Raw genomic sequence first — 24,967 nt, forward strand, 5'->3', positions numbered from 1 at the left:
GCCTCCCATCATCGGCTCTGGTACAGACCATATAAGTCTGCCCTCCCCTATCCTAGCCTCCCAACCACCAACCCCTCTTCCCCCCACCTGCTCCGCCACTCAATTTCAGCTAAGCTTCTGAGGATCCATTCGTTATGCACAGGATTCCTTTATGCATATCCCACGCATGTTTGAACTCCGTTACCGTTTTCATCTCCACCACCGGGAGGGCATTCCAACGGAAGTTAGTTTAGCAGAGTTTAAAAAAGGTTTGGAAGGCTTCCTAAAGGAAAAGTCCATAGACCATTAATACATTGGACTTGGGGAAAATCCACTGTTTCTGGGATAAGCATTATAAAATGTTTTCTATTTTGGGGGGGATCTTGACAGGTATTTGTGACCTGGATTGGCCACTGTTGGAAACAGGATGCTGGGCTTGATGGACCTTTGGTCTGTCCCAGTATGGTAATACTTATGTACTTATGTTATGTTCTTAACAGTTATATACAGCATAACTTTGCTTAGGAGGGTTACTGAGTACGTGATATGTAACATAGTAGATGACGGCAGAAAAAGACCTGCACGTTAGTTCAAGCAAGTAGCTGATATTTGGTTTAACTTCTGGGCAAACTAATTGTAAATGTCAAAACAGCAACAATTCTATCCTACTCCTCTGTACATGTCAAATAGAAGATCCCCTTTCCAAATTAAATCCTAATATACAGAGAAGGATGATCTATAATTTTATTTATTTGTTACATTTGTATCCCACATTTTCCCACCTATTTGTAGGCTCAATGTGGGTTACGTAGTACCGGAGAGGTGTTTGCAGGCTCCGGTGAGAACAAATACAAAGTGTTGTTATGGTAAGATAAACTTCATGTGGCATGGCCACATTGGGGAAACGTACATCAGAAGAGTAATGGGGGATGTCTGCTCATCAGGACAACCAAAACTAGGTAATCTGACCACAAAAGTGCCATGGCATGAAAATATCTTAGAAACAAAAAGTGTGGTTAATTGTTGAGATTTGAACAACTTCCATATCTAGAGTTCTTCATAAAACATTTCCAGACTCTTATATCATATCTGATGAGACCTAAAGTCATCACATCTACGTTAAATCTTCAGGTATAGCCTGCTATTTTAACAAGCAGTCTTATTCATTTTGTTCTATATCTTCTCTGTCTCTACTGAAATGAAAGCAGTGGAGGAGTAAGGGTGATTATGTGTGTTTGTAAAATACTGTATACATCTGGTATGTGCTGTGCAAAAGAACAAGGGTACAGTGAGTTACCAAAATGAAACAAAACTTCTACAGTTACATCTCAAAACCATATTACTACTACTACTTAGCATTTCTACAGCGCTACTAGACGTATGCAGCGCTGTTATATGATGCCACTTACCGACTGGTCTGTGGTAAGTGGAGTATACCCAGTCATCAGGAAGTGTAGTCTAGGAGTAGGGATCAGAGAAGCAATTAGGCCAATAAGATCATTATTCATGTAGCCAGGGTATCTCAGCGTTGTAGTACTGGCTGACATAATTGTTGAAACCTATCGAACACAACATGAACAAAACTTTCATTTTAAATGTAATACAATTAAGAATAACAACATCCCTAAACAAAAACAAAAACATGCAACCTTATAGCATATTTTCCAACATGAAATGGATAAATAATGTTAAACACAGATATAAAATGGAGAAATTTTAAATCAAAGTTTTACATGCAATGCTGATCACTGCTACAAGAAAGTTTCTAAAATAAAGATCAATGTTATCCTAGTAATGCCTGCTTATTCTGGAAGCTTAGCAATATTAATATTGAGAATGGTCACCTCTGAAAATGAACAGTGGTAGGGGATAAGTATCTTTAGAGACATTAACCCCCTACCTTCCTTCTTACATCCAAGGACAAAATAATTTAAACAAGACTATTTGTTCCCTAAATAGTCCAATTGTTTGCAGGACTGATTGGTTCACCCTTTCCTCATCTCTTATCGGTGAAATAAGTGAATCACGACCTGCATACAAATCCCCAAACCACTTAGTTGAACAGCACATGCGCAGTAGTTCCCATGCTGTATCATCTCATGAGGCCACTTCAGGAGCTGTATCCCTCATACAGACTGGAAAGGTAGGAAGGTACATGAGGATTTGTACCCTGCTGTCCACAGATAGTACTTCGCTATCAGTAGATAGCTTGATTTTCTTCAAGGACAAAAAATACTCGTTATAGGTTACCTTTAATAGAAAAAAAGGGGGGGAGGGGAAATACAATTCCAAAAGGCAAACAACAAAATATTTTTGTTGACAATGTGCCTTCTAGGTTTTTTGTTTTATTTTTAACATACACAATGACAATCTAGAAATAAAAAATGGTTGATCTTAAACTTTATAGATTCCACAGAACAGATTCACTATCTTTACTGTCTTCGTCTGGAGTCCCTTTCCATATGTTCACATCTCACTACTGTTTTGGACCAAAGTTCATGTTGCAGCCTTGTTAATGTTAAAGAGGTTATCGACACAATTTTAACATGGTCCACCAGATTCAGGCCTACTTACACACAATTAGTTCTTAAATGCTAATTTTCTTTCCTTGAGTCCTATCAGACCAGTCCAGCTGGATGGGTTATTCCCAAAGTTGCCACCTTGGCGGTATTCCCACCAAATTGGGAAGGTTTCCACGACCAGCCGCGGGATATTTTTGAAAGCCACAGGTCAACGTTTTTTGGGCACTTTTTAGCCCACGGCTGCGGGTTGGGCGCTTTTCACCACTGCGGCTACGGGTTGGATGTCTACTGCTCGTCCCCTCCTATTGGTCCTAATTGGACCAATAGGAGGGTGAGGGAGGCGGGATCCAGCCCTCTGCTGCCGGTGCGCCACATCTGTGTGCTCTGCTGGTTCCTGCGCCTCCTGTGATGAGAGTGACCCATGGTGAATTGGTCGGCCCAGCTGGATTGGTGAAGTGTGCCCAGCCCCAGCCATGAGTAGTTGCTACTGATAGTGCCTCTAGGAGCCAGAGGCAGCATCGATTTGAGCGGAGGAAGAGGAGGGGGGACTGGGCTGTGGAGGAAGAGGGGGAGCCTAGCTGTAATGCTTGCTAGCCAACGGAGGGGGGCGGGGTTTGGTTTTTTTTTTTTTTTTTTTGCCTGCAATAAACACTGGACTCCAGTGTTTATTGTAGGCACCCCCTCCCTAGGTTAGCAAGTTTTTTTGTTTTTTAAACAGCTCCTCTCCTGCCCCACAGCCCAGACCGGTGGCTCTATCCACGTTGTTCTTTATTGTTGGTTGCACTTTTTTGATCTTGCTAATATTTTCACACAGGCCTTGTTCACTTCTGCTCGCCCAGTCTTCTCCGCTCTTCTCCCCGGCTGCTGCTCTCCTCATGGGTCTCCACCTGAGCAGTTTGGGACGCGTGGTGTGTGCGTCTCGGACATGGGAGGGAGTGCTGCTGTCCGGCGGCTCCCCTCCAGGGCGGACGTGGGTGTTTGCAGCGCGGAGGTGCGGGTCGCCAGGTTGACTGTTGGTGTGATCACTTGTGTGAAGGAGTGCGATGCACCTGCTGCAGGGCCACGGCCGCCATCATCTGATTCATCTGGCTTGACGGTGTGCAGGGCAGAGCTGAAGCTGACATTGGCTGCAGATTCTTTCTTTGCTGGCACCCTAGCGGTTGGTGCTGCGGAGGAGGGCCATTTGAACTGCCATCTTGGATCCAACATCGTTGCCCCTGTCGCTTGTGTTGCCTGGCTCCAGCTTTCGTCAACTCCTGGCTGCATGTTGCTCCTGTTCTTCTGTGCGCCCCTTCGAGGATCGCCTCACCTGGACTTGTCTGGATCTCCATCATTCCTCCTGACTCGCCTGGAGACCATCTTAGTTTCTTCCCCCCTTTCCCTTCCCTTCTTACCCTGTTTTATGTCCCCAACTATTCAAATGTAACTGTATTTATTTCGCTAGTTCATTGTAAGCCACTTTGAGGCTGCACAACCGTGGTAAAAGGCGAGGTATAAATGATCTAAATAAATAAATAAGAATGTGGTATCGGGGCCAATTGGCCTTGCTGTCATGTTTCTATGTTTCTATATGGATGTTCACAGAGGAAGGAAGTATTGGTTTCATTATATTTTTGAGGGGCTGGTTATAGGGACTCCCTGTATTTGTGCAGAGATGTTTTCACCTAGTAAAGGGTCACCAAAACAGACATCACGTTATGAGAATCAGGTGCTTAAGAATCAGACTTAAATTAAGTACATTGTGAATAATGCCCATTTAACCCCACTCTCTGTTTCCTATCCTTCAACCAGTTTTTAATCCACAATAGGACATTTCCTTCTATCCCATGACCCTTCAATTTCCTCTGTAGCCTTTCATGAGATACCTTGTCAAACGCCTTTTGAAAATCCAGATATACAATATCAACCAGCTCCCCTTTGTCCACGTTTGTTTACTTCTTCAAAGAATTGAAGTAAATTGGTCAGGCAAGATTTCCCCACACAAAAGCCATGCTGACTTGGTCTCAATAATCCATGTCCTTGGATGTGCTCTGTAATTTTGTTTTTGATAATAGCCTCTACCATTTTCCCTGGCACCGACATCAGACTCACCGGTCTATAATTTCCCGGATCTCCCCTGGAACCTTTTTTAAAAATCAGCGTTACGCTACTCAGATCCAAGATGGCTCTGAGAGTCACTGTGAATCTCACTGTGAATCCGCGATGCCACAATGCCGAGGGAAATCGGCTGCCACTGCTCCCCCCAGACCAACGTACCTCAGCGTTAAGCGGTCCAATAGACTCTTTCTTGCGGGGACTCCAGGTGTCCGAGAGTGGGTCGGTGAGCGGCGGAATGGCGGCATCCGAGGGGAACGGAGGACCTGAGACGCTGCCTCTGCTGGATGTAACACTCAGCCCCAATCAGCAAGCTCCTCCCCCGCAACCCCAGAGCGTTTGCTCTCCAGTGTTGGCGTTGTCCCCGAGGCAGCTGGGAAGTAGTGCCCGGGAGAGACGACGGGAGCTGGAAATCTTGACCTGGAGAGCAGAGGAGCTGAGAGTGGGATTTCCCCTCAGCCTACCCTGGTGATTTCAACCCAGATTGCGGGAGGCACGATGGCTGATGTAAGATCAGAAGGGGAAACTGTTTCTACCGAATATACACTAAGTCAAGGTACTTTTAGATTTCTTGAGGAGAAACCTGCAGAGATTACTTTAGAAAGCCTATGGGCTCTAATAGCTAATTTGGGCAAAGTTTTATGTCCACAAATCAAGGACATTGAGACTCGAGTTATAAAATTGGAAGAAACTGTTGCAGCAGTTGAAGCTGACAAGAAATAAATATTGATTAAGACTAAATCTCTAACCGAACAAGTAGAGAAAGTACAAGAAGTACAAATAAATACGATAAAAGATCTTATCAATATGAGGAAAAAAATTGAAAATTTAGAGAATGTTCAAAGGTCTAATAATTTGAGATTTTTTAATTTCCCCGAGGACGGTGACAACTACTCCAAGGGAAATGTTAAATAGATACCTGAAGGAAATACTGGGTTTTACAGATAACAATATTCCTCCTATAGCGCAAGTTTACTATTTACCAATAAAAATATCTGAAGCCTCAGTACAACAAACTGATCAACCTTTGGACGTCTCTGCTATACTAGAAGCTCCAACAATAGATTTAACAACATCAGCAACTCTGTTAGTAACACTGGCGTTATCAATAGATAAAGCTTTGATTATGAAAAAGTCCTATAGAAACAGAGAGAAAGCTTTCTTGGGCCTCAATGTCCGTATATTCCCTGATGTGTCTAGAGACACTCAAAAAAAAAAACGAAGACAATTTCTTTTGTTAAAGCCACGTGTTCTCCAGCTAGGAGCTACATTTCTTTTACGTTATCCTTGCAAGTGCATAATTTATCATCAGTCAGTTAAATATGTTTTTTTGAATCTATACAGCTTTCTGAATTTATCTCAGCTAGAAGGTCTTAGAGGTTAAAGCTCTGAATTTGTAAAATGGATACCAAAACGACCTGTCTTAATTTCCTAATGTAATAATTGGTAAAGTCTCCACATTGATAATCTTGGATCTACATGGTGGACTAGAGTGTACTTTGTCAAAGATTTTGCTTCTTTTATTTAAAACTGCTTTATTTCAGACAAATGTACCTTTTCTGTTTCAAGTGCAATACTTATTTAAAAGCTGAAACTAATAAATATTATTATACATAAAAAAAAAATCGGCGTTACATTGGCCACCCTCCAATCTTCCGGTACTATGCTCAATTTTAAGGATAAATTACATATCACTAACAGTAGCTCCGCAAGCTCATTTTTCAGTTCTATCAATACTCTAGGATGAATACCATCCGGTCCAGATTTGCTACTCTTCAGTTTGCTGAACTGCCCCATTACGTCCTCCAGGTTTACCGTGAAGTCACTAAGTTTCTCCGACTCGTCCGCTTGAAATACCATTTCCGACACCGGTATCCCACACAAATCTTCCTCGGTGAAGACCGAAGCAAAGAATTTATTCAATCTCTCCGCTACGTCTTTATCTTCCTTGATCGCCCCTTTTACCCCTCGGTTATCCAGCGGCCCAATTCTTTTGCCGGCTCCCAAAAGAGTCCAGAGTGCTAGACTCTCGCCCCGGGGGACGCAGAGTCAAAATCCGTAGTACTCCTGGCTCTCTTGAGAGTGGAATCCACAACCATAGAGTCGTGAGGTAACTGCGACCTCATCAACTCAAGTTCTCCGTGAATCCGATATTGGGACTCAGCTTTTTTGGGAACGGTGGGATTACTAAGCAGTTTCATCCAGTTCCTAAGCAATGTCTCCTTAAGGACGTTATGCAAAGGAGCAATGGACGACTCCTTAGGTAGTGAAGGATAGTCAAGGACCTCAAGCATCTCAGTCCTGAGCTCATCCTCAGTTACCACAGGGAAGGGAATGCCCACAGACATTTCCCGGACAAATGACGAGAAGGAGAGACTCTCCGGTGGAGAAAGCTTCCTCTCAGGTGAAGGAGTTGGATCAGAAGGAAGACCACAAGACTCCTCAGAAGAGAAATACCTGGGGTCTTCCCCTTCATCCCACGAGGCATCCTCCTCGGTATCGGACAAGAGTTCTCTAACTGCAGTCCGAAACCGGGCCCGTCTTGACGCCGGGGAACCCTGTCCTCTATGGCGATGCCAAGAAGTCGACTCCCGTGCCGGTGGCAATGAAGCTCCCTCCAGCGACGTCGACAGGGAGTCGACCTGGGTGGCAGCCAAGGCCGATGCCGCAAGCGGTACCGGCGTCGGGGACTGCACCACAGGCACAGAGCCAGCTGCCGCTTCCATCGACGGTACCGAGGGTGCAAGCACCTCCGGTACCGAAACAGACTGACGCAGCAGCCCTTCCAGGAGACCTGGAAGAATGGCTCGGATGCACTCGTCTAGAGCCGCTGTCAAGAAAGGCTGTGAGGCCGGTGCAGAAGTCGGCGTAAGAATCTGTGGAGGCCTGGGAGGCGGTACCGGGCTGTCCGAAGATAGAGATTGATGCAGCGACACCTCTTGTATGGAGGGTGAGAATTTCTCCCGGTGTTGACGCTTCTCAGGTGCCGAATCCTTCGACACCCCGGAGCTCCCGGTACCATGTCTCAAAGGAGACCGATGACGATGCTTCTTTGCCTTCGCTTGAAGCACGTCACCGGCACTCCTCGGTACCGACAAAGAGGACGTGGAAGCCACACGCCTCCTTGGGGTTGGGCCCGACGGGCCTGCACAGCAGGAGCCCTCGAGACAGGTGGAGACCCGCTCGAAGGCTCACTACTCCCAGCTAGTGGTGTAGTCCGGATAGCCATTACCTTCTCTCCCGATGTCGATGCTGAGGTATCAGTCGGAGCTCCAAAAAGACGGTCCCGAAGAGCTCTTCTCGACACCTGTGTCTGCTTTTTCAAGCTCAGACACAACTTACAGGCGTCTGGGTGATGGTCGGGCCCAAGGCACTGGATGCACCACGTATGCGGGTCAGTGCCCGAAATTGACCGCTGGCACCGAGAACATTTTTTGAAGCCGCTGGGAGGCTTCGAGGACATGAGCGGAAAAATCGTAGCGCCGAAATCAAAAGCCTCAATTGTGCCAACAGAGGGGCACAAAAATGAGAACCACGTATGCGCAGCCTAAGAAGGCCGCCTTGAAAGCGAAAGGAAACTTAAAAGGGGGGGGGGGGGAGAAATAAGAAAATAAGGATTTCTATTTTTTTTTTACTAGAAAAAGACAAAAGAGGCAATGAAAAACAAAAAGAAAAGGCGAATTAACAGCGCTAAAATGCCAAAGTCTTTCTCTGGGCCTGAGGGAGAGAGACCGACACGCAGCCACTCTCCTCCGCGGAAAAAGAAAAACTGAGGTGGAAACGGACGTGCACGGGCGGGAAGATGGCTGCGCATGCGCAGTGCGGCTGTCCCGCGCTCCGGAAGCTGTCACAAAGTTTGTTGATTTTTGCTGGAAAAAATCTCCGTTCCTGGGCCGCCGTGGACGCCGACCCATCAGTGAGAACAAGCAGCCTGCTTGTCCTCGGAGAAGGCTTTTTGATCAAAGAATGACCTGACTAAACATAGTCTCATTTTAAACATTGTTTTCTTCCATAGTTAGTTGATATAGGATGAGAATGATAGGGAGGAGACCTCAAGCACTCTAGCTTCTGATTCAATTGAGAAGGTTCTGTAGTTGGATAGTGTTATTGAACTTGGGATCTCAACTCCTTGATTCTGTAACCATAGGATCACAGTCTTTTGCACATTCAGTTTCAATTTGTTTGCCAGAGCCTAGGTCTGAATAGTATTCATTCCAGTTGTTATAGATCAGATTGGATCTTGATGTGAAGATGTCAGTGGTAGAAGGAGCATGATGTCATCAGCATATGATAGTAGTAGCTCTCCTAATCCCAGGTGTATTGAGCTGAGGGAAGATATGAAGTTTTTTTTTTTTGTTACATTTGTAACCCGCGCTTTCCCACTCATGGCAGACTCAATGCGGCGGGCAATGAAGGGTTAAGTGACTTGCCCAGAGTCACAAGGAGCTGCCTGTGCCGGGAATCGAACTCAGTTCCTCAGTTCCCCAGGACCAAAATCCACCACCCTAACCACTAGGCCACTCCTCTACATTAGAAGATTAATCCAATTATTCCTATCTGATTCAGTTGTTCAAGTAACATTACATTATCCACTGCATCGAACACCGCCGAAATGTCAAACTGAAGTAGTAGGACCTGATTCCCCTTACATAGATATTGTTTGACATAAGTTAGAAACATAAAAATATGACGGAAGATAAGGGCCAAGTGGCCCATCAAATCTGCCCCTCTTCAGTAACTACCAACTCTTTCTTTCCTAAGGGATCCCACATGCATGTCCCACGCTTTCTTAAATTCTGACACAGTCCTCGTCTCCATGATCCCTGCCAGGAGGCTATTCCACGCATCCATCACCCTTTCTGTGAAAGGCTATTTTCTTAAGATTCCTCCTAAACCTATTTCCTCTTAACTTCATCGTATGTCAGAACTACAAGCAGGGTTTCGGTACTGTGTGCAGATCTGAATCTGGATTGGGACTGGTATAAAGTAGAAAATGTGTCCGGATATTTGGAAAATTGTTTTAACACTGGATTCCAGACGTTTCATAAAGAGGGATATGCTCAGCATTGGGCTATAATTTGCTGTAGAGGTTATATCTAACCCTAAACCCTTCAGTAATGGTGTAAGAATGATTTTGCCCCTATCTAAAGGAAAAGAATCTGATTCTAGTATCTCATTAAGGCAGTCTGTTAGCCACTGAACAACCTCTGGTGGAGTGGCATGGAACACGAATTCTGGGCAGTGATCCAGGAAGCAATGCGAGTGTAAGCATTTCAGTAGCAGTGATTTGATGTCTTCAACTGACAGCGGTTGAAAAACTTCCCATATTTGCTTTGCTTTAATTCCCTGAATTGGGTCTGAGCCAGAACCAGCTCCCGAATAAGAGACTTAAGTTTTCCTCTGTTGGGCTGCTTTTAGCTACGTCAAATATGATTTGATTGATGTTGATCTTGAAATAGTCAGCTAGTTCTTGAGTGGAGGGACATGTTTGATGTGTTTTGTCAACAGAGTAGGTAGAGGTTAGACTTCTAATATTGTCGAGCAGTGATGTAGCCACAGGTGGGCCTGGGTGGGCCAGGGCCCATCCACTTAGGGCTCAGGCCTACCCAACAGTAGCACACATTTAGCAGTAGCTGGTGGAGATCCCAAGCTCTACCAGCTGAAGACTTCCCCCTGATGGTAATGAAAACACTACTCTCCATGATACTGGCACCTGCGCATGTTCAGTTTTCAGCGCATGCCTGCTGCAGACTGCCAAGGTGGAAAGAAGCATTTTCCTGCCAGCTGAGATGTCTTTTGGTGGTGGTGGGGGAGAATATTTGGTGCCCACCCACTTCTTGCCTAGGCCCACCCAAATCTGTTGTCTGGCTATGCCACTGTTTTCAAGGATTATCTTGGCCCACTAAGCTGCAGTAGTATTTTCATTTGGAATCAGCTACTTTTAGTTTATAGTGATGAAAGGCAAGTTTCCAGTTGGAGCTATCATCAGTAGCTTTGCTTTTTTTCCATTGCTTTTCAAGGTGTCAACTGTTCTGTTTCAGCTGAGACAGCTCTTCAGAGAACCAAGGAGATTTTCAAACTGTCTCGACCTTTCTGGTAGTAACTAGAGCAATTTTATCCAACACTGATTTAACTTTAGATTCCCAGACAGATTTTACTGATTCTTGCATATTGGAGTGTTAACTTGGTCCAGAAGCCGGATTCATTGATTTTCCCTCTGGAGGTTATCAGCTTAAAAGGCTGATGCTTGGGCTGGCTCGTCAGGCGGATATCAATAGTAAAGTCTGGATGGAAGTGATCAGACCATGGTATAGGCTTCCACTTAAATGAGACAATCAGGCTCATGGGATAGGAAGTAAGGAAATCCAATGCATGGCCTTGTTCATGAGTTGGACCCTCCACAAACATGGACAGTTCAATTATCTTCAATAACGATTTGAAGTTATGAACATTGGTATCCGCTTCATTCTATAGATGTAAGTTTAGATCTCCAAGAACAACTACTCTAGCAAACTGGGACATGGCAGACGAAATGACCTCCAATATAATAGTTTCGGCTTTGGTCAAGGCTCCTGGCAGACGGTAAATGAGGAGTAGGGCAATCTGACTGGCTTCTTTGAAGTCATCATGGAATTTGCATAACATATAGTCGAATTCTGGGAACACCCCTGAACTGACTAACTGAAGAAAGCACTTATAAATGAGACCGAATCCACCCCTTTTTTACCTAGTCTTGGAGAATAAAGAATGTTGTAAACGGGAGGGTATAAGTGGGGTAGTATCAGGCTATTGAGTTCTGTAAGCCATATCTTGGAGATAAACAGAAAGCCCAGATCAGAAGATTCTAGAAGAGCCCTTATTAATACGGCCTTGTTCACCACGGATCTTGCATGGACATAAATTGCTGGTGCAGCAGTTGACTGGGTCATGTGTTCTAAGCAAGAGGATTTTTGGTCAGGTTCAGAAGACAGCGAGTTTTAGGCCGCCGAGGGGGATTCAGTGTGTTTCGCTGAGAGTTGGCCTTAGCAAGTCACCTGTAGCCTAACAATCGTAGCACTCTGCAAACAGAACGGTCTAGCAGGTATCTACCAGTGAGACTTGGCTGTTTACGGGCCCTGGGTTTTCTAGGTAAATTGCATACGATGGAAATTTGACTAAAGCTGGAGGCTTCACACAGGTTGCCCATCGTAAAGCCTAAGAGGGCTAAGCAGAGTGATCTGTGCTGGTGCCAGATCTCCTCATACATCTTGTGACGCAAACCTCATACCATTTTTGTTGCTTTTCTGCACCGCTTCAAGTCTTTTTACATCCTTAGCAAAAAAAAAAACAGAAACATATCAGTGTTGTAGAGCACAATTTTCTTTTTCAGATGATACTGTTCAAAAGCTGACTCTTTTTTAATAATTGGCTTTGAACTTTGGTATATTTTATCATTTGCGCTGACAGTGCCAACTTTGAAGAGATCCTGCAGGGCGGTTATAGATGCTGGTTAGTTGCAAATCTGGCAGTATTATGTCCAGCACAAGCATAATGCTTGTTCAAAATTTCAAGTCCGTATCTTTGTTTGCATGGAAGTTGTTGTGTCTGAATATTGGTCCAAATATGTTCCGATGAGTCGCGACCAATTTTGATGCACACTTTGAGTCAACTTGTTTGACTGGATTTTGCATCCATAATGTTAAAATGTATTTAATTGGAATTAGCATCAAAAACTGTACAGGATTTGAATTTTTTAGCTACTCATAAATGTGTTTGGATTTTATTAGACCCCAAAAATGGCATTTTGGTAAATGTCGTGCACTCATGGACTGACAACCTTTCAGAAAAGGGGGTCTAGATCTGCAACTATTTGTCACGTGACCACCCTCAGCCTTACCTTCTTTCTGGGGGTCAGCAGCTCTGCTGGCTTCTGTCTGTGTTTGTCTTGTCCCTAGTCTCTGGGCTGTTTGCTTCACTAGACCTCACCTGTGTGGGCTATGCCTCTCTAGGGAGCCAGCATCTAAGATGGCTGCCACCGGCTCTGTGCCAGCTTCCAAGATGGCTCCTGCTTGTCTTTCCTGTGGGCTCACTTCCTATGTGTGTCAAGCCTCTCTTTGGGGTCTGTGTACTTCCTGCCTGCTTCTGCCCTACTGCTGGTGACTCATCAGTGAGAGCCTTCATAAGGAAGTGCTGTGCTTGCAGTCGGGGCCTTTGCATAAGTGTTATGCTCTTAGGCCAGGTCAGGTTAGTAAGTGTCTGCTGCACTACTGCTTAGCCTTTCTCTGGGTTCCAGCCCAGTTTCTTTCTGTGTCTGTGTCTCTGTTGTCCTTCCGTGGGGGGGGGGGGGGGGGGTCTTCCCTACCACTGTCTGTCTGTGGACTGCGGGTCCTTCCTGGCTTACCCAGTGTTTGGGGTGAAGCCTCTGCTCCAGGCTTACCCTGTGTTGGAGTGAAGCCTCTGTTCCTGGCTTACCATGTGTTTGGGGTGAAGCCTCTGCTCCAGGCTTACCCTGTGTGGGGGTGAAGCCTCTGTTCCTGGCTTACCCTGGGTTGGGGTGAAGCCTTTGTCCGGGTTTGCCAGAGCCGGTGGTTGGGAGGCAGGGATAGTGCTGGGCAGACTTATACGGTCTGTGCCCTGAAAATGACAGATACAAATCAAGGTAAGGTATACACAAAAAGTAGCACATATGAGTTTATCTTGTTGGGCAGACTGGATGGACCGTGCAGGTCTTTTTCTGCCGTCATCTACTATGTTACTATGTTTGTTCTCTGTCTGTATGTGAAGCCTCAGCCATTGTGAGTTCCCCAGTCAGTGTGTGGAACGGCTGTGGCTTCGGACCCTTGGCCTGTATTCCTGGTTACTCTGTTTGCTCTGCTGCCTGCCCAAGACCCTTGGCCTGTTATTCCTGGTTTGCTCTCTTTACCCTGAATCCTGCCTTGCCTAGTCTGTGTGCCTACCCTGCTTGTATATCCTGAGTGTATATCCTGTCTCTGTCTAGCTAGTGTGTATTTCCAGGGCGTGGTCCCTGTTCCCTGCTGCTACCTAGCTAGTGGGTTTACCCGGTGGGTATTCCCGGATCTCCGTTCTGCCTAGTGTGTTGCTGCCCTAGTCCTTGCTCCTGCTAGCTTCTGTACACCTTGTGTTCCTTGGTCTGTCTTCTGGGTCTTGCTAGTGGCTGTGCAGCAGCACACTGTCTGAGTCTAGTTCCGTGCCCTGTCGCCCTCGTGTATCCCAGACCCAGGGTGGGTCCTCTGGATCTTCAGTTCCTGCCTTATCCTGCAAGTCCTGCTGGCCGCCTGCACTTCGGAATTCAACTCTGGAGGAACGGTGGATAGGTGCAGGTGAAGCTGTTCCTGTCTCATCTGTTCTAGTGGCCTGCCTTGTACTACTCCAGTCCAGAGTTCCAGTACTGCTCTTCTGTGTTTCCAGTTCTGAGGTGGTCTTGCCTGCCGCTGCCGCTCCTCGGCAGTGGCCCAAGGGCTCAAGAACTCCAGTCCTGCCTCGAGGACCTGACAGAATGCCAAGGCCCTTGAGAACGCAACACTATTGCAGTTAGAGACCTCAAATTTTGGGAAACTTCATTTAAAACCTGACTCGCGCAACAGATAAAATTTGAACAAAATTGGAGACATGATGGTGGGAAGGTTTAGACCACTTGGCATGGAATGACCCTAATGTAAATCATGCAATACTGGAGAAATGTGCTCCAATCTAGAAACCCCTGAAAGAAGTCGCGCCGAAGCACTCTGCGCCATCTGCAAAGGTTTAGTCAAGTACAAAGGCAAGCCTAAAAATAGCAAATTACAATAACCAAATAAGTGTATCGCAAGAGATTGTACCACTCTCCTAAAATTTACCTTCAACAAAAGTCATTCAACCTACGCAACATTCTCAATTTATAAAAAATTCTTCACTAACATTTTAATGCAACACTGGAATGACAAGAATGAATCTAATATAACCCCAAATACTTATCTCAGGAATAGTGTCCTGACCTACAGTAAATTCTAAAAAAAAATCCATCCAGAGATGGGGGAGCAAGTAGAACTAGAGGACTTGAATTAAGATTACAGGGTGATAAACTTAGGAGCAATGACAGGAATTACTTTTTCACAAAGAGGGTGGTGGATGCCTGGCAAGCCCTCCTGGGGGAGGTGGTGGAGACAAAAAGGGTGACGGAATTCAAAACTACATGGGATAAACACAAAAAATCCTTAAATGCAAAGAGGACAGAATCAAAACAAAAAAAAAATTGTTGGTGCTTAGAAGGCAATTCTGGTAGTAGGGAAGGAAGGCCAGTACTAGGCACACTTCTACAGGCTGTGTCCCAAATATGGCAAAAAAATAGGTCAGACTTTTATTGTCTCTTCTCCCAATTATGGAAAGGCTTTGATGGTAAATCCATCGATTGGGAAGTAGAACCAGTGCCGGGTACAATCTGTGATCTAAGAATTGCAGGGACAGATCAATAACAAGTGAGCATTTTTTTCTGTCACATTCTCATTACATGCTATGAGTATCTCAGAGGGGGAGGGAAGACACCTTAAGGTTGATATAGAGTAAAATATTGTCAGTTTGCAACAAAATGAATGTGACTATGCTACAACCAAAATCAGAAAACTCTTCCACTATTGTGTGACTGCTAGAGAATGACAAGAGGACGGGGACCTGCAGTAATTGCGGGGATGGGGACGGGAACAGAGCCGAGCCCACAAGGATGGGGTCAACCTTTGTCCCTGTATCATTTTCTACTTTGAAGCCTGTCAATGAACTTTATGTTTGAGTGATGCTGCCGGCATTTACTATGTTACTATGCTGGCCACAACTAGCAAAACTGGCATGAGGGATCCTGTACATCCTGCTACCAGCACATCTTCTAAGAAGACATCTTCTATTGCAGGAAGGACTGTGGAAGACAGGAGAGCTAGACTGAATCCCGAGATTGATGATGACTTCTTATTCATCCACAGATTAAAAAGTCATAACAGTGCTTCATAGGGCATATTTCTTCCCTCTAGCGCATACAGAACGGGTTGTATTTTGTACCCCTGGACATTTTAAAAGGGTGGATTAGGATTCCTTGGAGTAGTAGAAATCAGCTATTGTTGGGGTTGGAAGAGTAGAGGGTGGTGGTGAGGAGGGTTATTATAGCTGCTCGCTGTTATTGTTTTTTTCTATTTGTAATTTATAAACAATAGTTGCACAGCATATTGTTCCTTTTTATACTTTAATAAAAAGATTTAAATATAAAATCATAATTGTTTGAGGCTTCTGCAAATGAGGACAGAGCCCATGGGGACGGAGCGGGGACAGGGCCTGTGGGAATTGGGCAGGGATGGAGACAGAACCCACGGGGATGGGGCAGGGACGGAGACAAACATTTTACCTGTGTCATTCTCTAGTGACTGTCATATTTGTGGTGCCAGATTTTGAGTGTAATCTGAAGTGTGTCAGGTGCAGCTCTGGCAACCTTATTGGGAAGTCTAGATGGACCATTTGCTGTCATAAATTATGTTAGAATAGTTTTGAATCAAACAAATAGAAATGGCATTGTTGCACATATGCCTCAGGGCACAGTGAACAACTGTTGCACATATGCCTCAGGGCACAGTGAACAACTATGTTTGATAAAAACTAAAACAGATAACACTTTTTCTCAGTTTTATGAAATTAAAAGCATGGCCAGTACTCACAAGCTGGTTAATCTGAGAGAATGAAGGGTTCTGAATATGTAGTCTGTCTGTAGCGATCCGATTCAGGGCTGTGTTGTCCAGAACCACCTAGTAGAGGCCAGAGACAAAAATTAAGATTTCATGCACAGGGTCCAAGTCTAAAAGCTCATGCGATCCTTTAACTACATAAGTATTGCCATACTGGGACAGACCGAAGGTCAATCAAGCCCAGCATCCAGTTTCCAACAGTGGTCAATCCAGGTTACAAGTACCTGACAAGATCCCAAAACAGTACAATAAATTTTATGCTTTTTATCCTAGAAATAAGCAGTGAATTTGCCACAAGTCCATTTTTGTAATGGTTTATGGGCTTTTCTGTTAGGAAGCTAGCCAAACCTTTTTTAAACCCTGCTAAGCTAACGGCTTTTACTTAGCAAATATATTGAGGAAAGAATTATATAAATTAGACTCTGCTATCTCAAAGTGAGATCAATTTAACCTACTTAATAAGTTTATTCAACTACAATCCAACACAATTGGAGGAATTAGACAAAGATCTGATCGCAGATATTCAAAAGTTGGGAAAAAAGAGAGAGGTGCTGTTGCTGGGAGATTTCAACCTGCCGGATGTAGATTGGAAGGTTCCATCTGCGGAATCAGAAAGAAATAGAGAGATCGTGGATGCTTTTCAAAGTGCTCTGCTCAGACAAATGGTGACGGAACCCACGAGGGAGGGAGCGACACTGGATCTGGTGCTCACAAATGGGGATACTGTGTCAAATGTCCGAGTGGGTGCCCACCTGGGCGGCAGTGACCAAACGATTTGGTTTGATATGACAGCTGTAGTGGAGGGCGGCCACTCAAAACTCAAAGTCCTGGATTTCAAGCGTGCTGACTTTAGTCAAATGGGGGAATACCTGAGGAAGGAGATGATGGGCTGGGAGGGCGAAAAAGAAGTGGAAGGACAATGGTCCAGGCTGAAAGAAGCTATAAATAGGGCCACAAACCTTTATGTAAGGAGAGTAAATAAAAGCAAGAGAAAAAGGAAACCGATATGATTCTCCAAGAAGTGGCTGAGACAATAAAGGCTAAAGAGTTGGTGTTCCAGAAATACAGAAAAAACTCAAGAAGCCGAACACAGAGAGGAATACAGGAGGAAACTGAAAGAAGCCAAGAGAGAGATACGTCTGGCGAAAGCACAAGCGGAAGAACAAATGGCTAGAAATGTAAGGAGGGGTGGCAAAAATTTCTTCAGGTATATTAGTGAAAGGAGGAAGACTAAAAAGGGAATTGTGAGACTGAAAGATGCTGCGAACCTCTATGTAGATAGCGATGAAGAAAAAGCAAATTTGCTAAATGGATACTTTTGTTCTGTTTTCACAGAAGAAAATCCTGGAGAAGGACCATGATGGACTGGCAAAAGTGCAAATGAAAATGAAGTAGATATAGCACCGTTCACGGAAGAGTGTGTGTATAAACAACTTGAAAAGCTAAAGGTGGACAAAGCCGTGGGACCGGACGGGATCCACCCCAGGATATTAAAAGAGCTCAAAGAGGTTCTGGTGGGTCCTCTTAAAGATTTGTTTAATAAATCATTGGAAACGGGAGAAGTTCCGTGGGATTGGAGAACGGAGGATGTGGTCCCTCTTCACAAAAGTGGTGATAGAGAAGAAGCTGGAAACTACAGGCCGGTAAGCCTCACTTCGATTATTGGAAAAGTAATGGAAGCGATGCTGACGGAAAGGATAGTGAATTTCCTGGAAGCAAATAAGTTGCAAGATCCGAAACAACACGGTTTTACCAAAGGGAAATCGTGCCAAACGAATCTCATTGAATTCTTTGGGTGACTGGAGAATTAAATCAGGGATGTGCTATAGACGTAATCTACTAAATCTAGCTTTTGACACGGTTCCCCACAGGAGGCTCTTAAATAAACTTGATGGGCTGAAGATAGGACCCGAAGTGGTGAACTGGATAAGGAACTGGTTGACAGACAGACGCCAGAGGGTGGTGGTGAATGGAATTCGCTCGGAGGAAGGAAAGGTGACTAGTGGAGTGCCTCAGGGATCAGTGCTGGGGCCGATTCCGTTCAAAATATTTGTGAGTGACATTGCCGAAGGGTTAGAAGGTAAAGTTTGCCTTTTTGCGGATGATACTAAGATTTGTAACACAGTGGACACCCGGGAGGGAGTAGAAAACATGAAAAAGGATCTGCGAAAGCTAGAAGATTGGTCTAAGGCTTGGCAATTAAAATTCAATGCGAAGAAATGCAAAGTGATGCACTTAGGGAGTTGAAATCCACGGGAGACATATGTGTTAGGTGGTGAGAGTCTGATAGGTACCGACAGGGAGAGGGATCTTGGGGTAACAGTATCTGAGGATCTGAAGGTGATGAAACTGTGTGACAAGGCGGTGGCCGTAAGTATAAGGTTGTTAGGCTGTATAGAGAGGGGAGTGACCAGCAGAAGAAAAGAGGTGTTAATGCCCCTGTACAAATCGTTGGTGAGGCCCCACCTGGAGTATTGTGTTCAGTTTTGGAGGCCGTATCTTGCTAAGGATGTAAAAAGAATTAAAGCAGTGCAAAGAAAAGCTATGAGGATGGTATGGGATTTGCGTTACAAGACGTATGAGGAGAGACTTGCGGACCTGAACATGTATACCCTGGAGGAAAGGAGAAACAGGGGTGATATGATACAGACGTTCAAATATTTGAAAGGTATTAATCCGCAAACAAACCTTTTCCGGAGAGGGGAAGGCGGCGGCAGAACTAGAGGGCATGAAATGAGATTGAAGGGGGGCAGACTCAAAAAAAATGTCAGGAAGTATTTTTTCACGGAGAGAGTGGTGGATGCTTGGAATGCCCTCCCGCGGGAGGTGTTGGAGAGGAAAACGGTAACGGAATTCAAACATGCATGGGATAAACATAAAGGAATCCTGTTCAGAAGGAATGGATCCTCAGGAGCTTAGCCAAGATTGGGTGGCAGGAGCTGGTGGTGGGAGACGGGGTTGGTGGTTGGGAGGCGGGGATAGTGCTGGCTAGACTTATACGGTCTGTGCCAGAGCCAGTGGTGGGAGGCGGGGATAGTGCTGGGCAGACTTATACAGTCTGTGCCAGAGCCGGTGGTGGGAGGAGGGGCTGGTGGTTGGGAGGCGGGGATAGTGCTGGGCAGACTTGTATGGTCTGTGCCCTGAAAATGACAGTTACAAATGAAGGTAAGATATACACAAAAACTAGCACATATGAGTCTGTCTTGTTGGGCAGAATGGATGGACCGTGCAGGTCTTTTTCTGCCGTTATCTACTATGTTACTATGTTACTACTATTATCAGTACAATACATGAGATGTATTGTCTCACAAAATAAAAAGCTTTTATTATTAAGAAAAACCCTGAACCTAATCCAAACGATTTATTGCTGTCATACATTTTAGCATGCTTACCAAGGGAGAGTCAACATCTCTACAAATCACTCCAGCTTATAAGAGATTACAAATGAGCTGCAGCGGCAGACCTAGCCACATTCCTTCTGCCTTACAAGAGAAAGCAATGAAGTTCCCTTTCTGACCAAGTCATTTAAAAAATTAAGTTCTCCATTCTTCCCCTGCCCCCAGCAAAATCCATCCCTCATCTTAATATGCTTCCAATGATTTAAATTTTGATCACTAAGGGCTCAATGCACAAAAGTCTCAGTTAAAAACCATTTAAATCCTCGGTAGAAATAGCAAGCAATGCTTGAAGGAAATTGCATGCAATTTCAGCAAGCAGCTCAGTAGGGAAATCCAGAGGTCACTACTCCATCCTCATCCTCCTGGATCTATCCGCCACTTTTGACACTGTCAATCATGACTTACTTCTTGCCACACTGTCCTCATTTGGGTTCCAGGGCTCTGTCCTCTCCTGGTTCTCCTCCTATCTCTCCCACCGCACCTTCAAAGTTCACTCTCATGGATCTTCCTCCACCCCCATCCCCTTATCTGTTGGTGTTCCCCAGGGATCAGTCCTTGGATCCCCTTCTCTTCTCAATCTACACCTCTTCCCTGGGCTCCCTGATCTCATCTCTTGGTTTCCAGTATCATCTCTATGCTGATGACACCCAACTGTATCTCTCCATACCAGACATCACCGCGGAGACCCAGGCAAAGGTATCGGCCTGCTTATCCGACATTCCTGCCTGGATGCCCAACCGCCACCTGAAACTGAACATGTCCAAGACCGAGCTTATCGTCTTTCCACCAAAACCCACTTCTCCTCTTCCTCCACTTTCTATCTCAGTTGATAACACCCTCATCCTCCCCGTCTCATCTGCCCGCAACCTCGGAGTCATCTTTGACTCCTCTCTCTCCTTCTCTGCGCATATCCAGCAGATAGCCAAGACCTGTCGCTTCTTCCTCTTTAACATCAGCAAAATTCGCCCTTTCCTCTCTGAACACACCACCCGAACTCTCGTCCCCGCTCTCATTACCTCTCGCCTGGACTACTGCAACTTACTCCTCACCGGCCTCCCACTTAGCCATCTATCCCCCCTTCAATCTGTTCAGAACTCTGCTGCACGTCTCATATTCCGCCAGAACCGATATACTCATATCACCCCTCTCCTCAGGTCACTTCACTGGCTTCCGATCAGATACCGCATTCAATTCAAGCTTCTCCTTCTTACCTACAAATGCACTCAGTCTGCTGCCCCTCACTATCTTTCTACCCTCATCTCCCCTTACGTTCCCGCCCGTAACCTCCTTTCACAGGATAAATCCCTCCTCTCAGTACCCTTCTCCACCACTGCCAACTCCAGGCTCCGCTCATTCTGCCTCGCCTCACCCTATGCTTGGAACAACCTTCCTGAACCCTTATGCCAAGCCCCCTCCCTGCCCATCTTCAAGTCTTTGCTTAAAGCCCACCTCTTCAATGCTGCGTTCGGCACCTAACCCTTACCGTTCAGTGAATCCAGACTGCCCCAATTTGACTGCCCTATCGGACCGACCGTTCACTTGTCTATTAAATTGTAAGCTCTTTGAGCAGGGACTGTCTCTCTTTGTTAAATTGTACAGCGCTGCGTAACCCTGGTAGCGCTCTAGAAATGTTAAGTAGTAGTAGTAGGGAAAGCGCCCAGCAAATGTGCAGAACAGTCTCTCAGTAAGTATAAGTGTCCTTTTCCTGCACTTATGCTAGGGCTGGTGTACTCTTTCCTTTCCTCTGCAAGTTCTTGCTTGCTCCACTGTCCCTGTCTCTTTTCTCTTGTAGTGCTCTGGTACTGGCTCCACCCTCCTCCTGCAGCTTACTTGCCACCCCTCTGCCCCTGATGATTTTGCTTGAGAATCTACTCCTTGCTGAAAGTCCCCACCCCCCCACCTGACATCATAGGAGCTTTCCCCGGCCAATCAAAACAGGATACCCGAGCCACACTGTAAATTCTTAAAAGCTACAATTAAAGCACCCTGTCTGCCACCATAAGCAAGAATGAAAATGCACTATATGCGGTACACAGGATGCTCTTGTCACACAGCAAAGTGCGTCCATCCCAGGTGCAGTGAACCCATCTGCACCAAACCTTGACTTGATGAATTAGCGCTTCTCCAATTTCTCAGGCTCAAGTATTCCTGCTACCAGCCTGGGGTAGTTAAAATGTAACTTGCCCCAGGCCACCCCATTAGCTGAGGTCAGTTGTGACCTAAGGAAAAGGTTCTCACCTGCCTCCTGTGACCTTTGCTAAGCAGGTTATGGCGGGGGGGGGGGGGGCAAACGACCAAGGAGGAGATTTGGTTTTCAATAGCAGTATCTGAGAGCAGAGAACAGCTTAGAGGGGCAGAGAAACAGTTGGGAGGGGGGGTTTCAGCAAGGATAAGATTTATTTCAATAGCAAACAGTGAGAGCAGAGAACAGCTTAGACCTAGCTGACAGCCAATCAGCCGGGGAAAGCACCTGTGATGTCAGCTATGATATCAACTCAGGGGGGGGGGGGGGGGGGTTGGAGAAGCAAGAAGACAACCAATCAGCTGAGGAAAGCCCCTGTGGTGTCTGCTATGTCAACTGGGTGTGTGGAGAAATAAGCATAGTAACAGATGACGGCAGAAAAAGACCTGCACGGGCCATCCAGTCTGTCCAACTCCCAGTCTGCATAGCGATGCTGAAACAACTGCCAAACACTTTGTAAAGACCCTGGGTGCAGATGCTAGACCAACGGGCAGCACGCAGTACTGAAAATGCTGAGTTCCCAGACAAAAACGAAGGTAATGCCTGTGAGCTGGAAGTACCGAGATGTGAGTATAGGCATCCTAAGTCCAGAGAGCATAGCCAATCGTTTTCCTGAATCATGGGAAGAAGGGTGCCCAGGGAAACCATCCTGAACTTTTCTCGGACTAGGAATTTGTTCAGGGCCCTAAGGTCTAGGATGGGACGCATCCCCCCCTGTTTTCTTTTACACAAGGAAGTACCTGGAATAGAATCCCAGCCCTTCTTCCCCTGGTGGAACGGGTTCAACCAAATTGGCCTTTAGAAGGGCGGAGAGTTCCTCTGCAAGTACCTGCTTGTGCTGGGAGCTGAAGGATTGAGCTCCAGGTGGGCAATTTGGAGGTTTTGATTCCAGACTGAGAGCGTATCCTAACCGGACTATTTGAAGAACCCACCTGTCGGAGGTTATAAGAGGCCACCTTTGGTGAAAAAAAATATCAACCTCCCCCCAACAGGCAGATCGTCCGGCACAGACACTGTTACCTCGGCTATGCTGCTCCAGAGCCAGTCAAAAACCCGTCCCTTGCTTTTGGCTGGGGAGTCGGAGAGGCCTTTGGCGCACGCCGCTGATGAGAGCGGGCCTGCTGGGAGCGAGCTTGAACAGACTGTCAAGAGGTAGGAGTGTACCTACGCCTATTATAGGAATAGGGAGCACTCCTCCTCCCTACAAAAAACCTCCTAGAAGAGGAGGTAGTAGCAGAAGGCGTCTGGCGGGAGAGAGAATCCATAGCATCATGATGCTTCTTGAAGGTATCGACCATATCCTCAACCTTCTCTCCAAAAAGGTTATCCCCCCCCCCGGCAAGGAACATCCGCCATTCGCTGCTGGATCTTCTAATCCAGGTCCGAGACACGCAACCATGAGAGTCTGCGCATAATAAGTAATGGCACACTGGGAAAAGACCAAAGGTCCATCAAGCCCAGCATCCTGTCCACGACAGCGGCCAATCCAGGCCAAGGGCACCTGGCGAGCTTCCCAAACGTACAAACATTCTATACATGTTATTCCTGGAATTGTGGATTTTTCCCAAGTCCATTTAGTAGTTGTTTATGGACTTGTCCTTTAGGAAACCGTTTAACCCCCTTTTAAACTCTGCTAAGCTAACTGCCTTCACCACATTCTCCGGCAACGAATTCCAGAGTTTAATTATGCGTCGGGTGAAGAAATATTTTCTCCGATTTGTTTTAAGTTTACTACACTGTAGTTTCATCGCATGCCCCCTAGTCCTAGTATTTTTGGAAAGCGTGAACAGACGCTTCACATCCACCTGCTCCACTCCAATCAATATTTTATATACCTCTATCATGTCTCCCCTCAGCCGTCTCTACTCCAAGGTGAAAAGCCCTAGCCTCCTTAGTCTTTCTTCATAGGGAAGTTGTCCCATCCCCGCTATCATTTTAGTCGCCCTTCGCTGCACCTTTTCCAATTCTACTATATCTTTCTTGAGATGCGGCAACCAGATAGTATCTGCTGATAGTATCTGAGGATTTGAAGGCGACAAAACAGTGTGACAAGGCGGTGGCCGTAGCTAGAAGGTTGTTAGGCTGTATAGAGAGAGGTGTGACCAGCAGGGGGTTTTGATGCTCCTGTATAAGTCGTTGGTGAGGCCCCACCTGGAGGAAAGGAGAAGCAGGGGTGATATGATACAGACGTTCAAATATTTGAAAGGTATTAATCCGCAAACGAACCTTTTCCGGAGATGGGAAGGTGGTAGAATGAGAGGACATGAAATGAGATTGAAGGGGGGCAGACTCAAGAAAAATGTTAGCAAATATTTTATCACGGAGAGAGTAGTGGATGCTTGGAATGCTCTCCCGCGGGAGGTGGTGGAAATGAAAACGGTAACGGAATTCAAACATGCGTGGGATAAGCATAAAGGAATGGATCCTCAGGAGCTTAGTCAAGATCGGGAGGCGGGGCTGGTGGTTGGGAGGCGGGGATAGTGCTGGGCAGACTTATACGGTCTGTGCCAGAGCCGGAGATGGGAGGCAGGGCTGGTGGTTGGGAGGCGGGGATAGTGCTGGGCAGACTTATACGGTCTGTGCCAGAGCCAGTGGTTGGGAGGCGGGGCTGGTGGTTGGGAGGCGGGGATAGTGCTGGGCAGACTTATACGGTCTGTGCCAGAGCCGGTGGTGGGAGGCGGGGCTGGTGCTGGACAGACTTATACGGTCTGTGCCAGAGCCGGTGGGTGGGAGGCGGGGATAGTGCTGGGTAGACTTATACGGTCTGTGCCCTGAAGAACACAGGTACAAATCAAAGTAGGGTATACACAAAAATTAGCACATATGAGTTATCTTATTGGGCAGACTGGATGGACCGTGCAGGGTTTTTTCTGCCGTCATCTACTATGTTACTATCATTTTAGTCGCCCTTCGCTGCACCTTTTCCAATTGCTGCACCTTTTCCAATTCTACTCTATCTTTCTTGAGATGCAGCAACCAGAACTGAACACAGTACTCAAGGTGCGGTCGCACCATGGAGCGATACAACGGCAT

The 24,967-nt window shown here is 46.0% G+C and overlaps 1 protein-coding gene across 1 annotated transcript in view; it reads right to left on the bottom strand.

Annotated features, from left to right (window-relative positions):
- Positions 1-24,967, bottom strand: part of TUBG1 (tubulin gamma 1) — a 363,160-nt gene that overhangs the window by 111,547 nt on the left and 226,646 nt on the right. Inside the window, exons 7-8 of the mRNA XM_030221259.1 lie at positions 16,268-16,354; positions 1,389-1,538 (exon numbers count right to left, since the gene is read on the bottom strand). Coding sequence (XP_030077119.1) covers positions 1,389-1,538; positions 16,268-16,354 — 237 coding nt within the window. The remainder of the gene's footprint in view (positions 1-1,388; positions 1,539-16,267; positions 16,355-24,967) is intronic.

This window comes from Microcaecilia unicolor, chromosome 12, assembly GCF_901765095.1.
Source record: "Microcaecilia unicolor chromosome 12, aMicUni1.1, whole genome shotgun sequence".
NCBI classification, from domain to species: domain Eukaryota; kingdom Metazoa; phylum Chordata; class Amphibia; order Gymnophiona; family Siphonopidae; genus Microcaecilia; species Microcaecilia unicolor.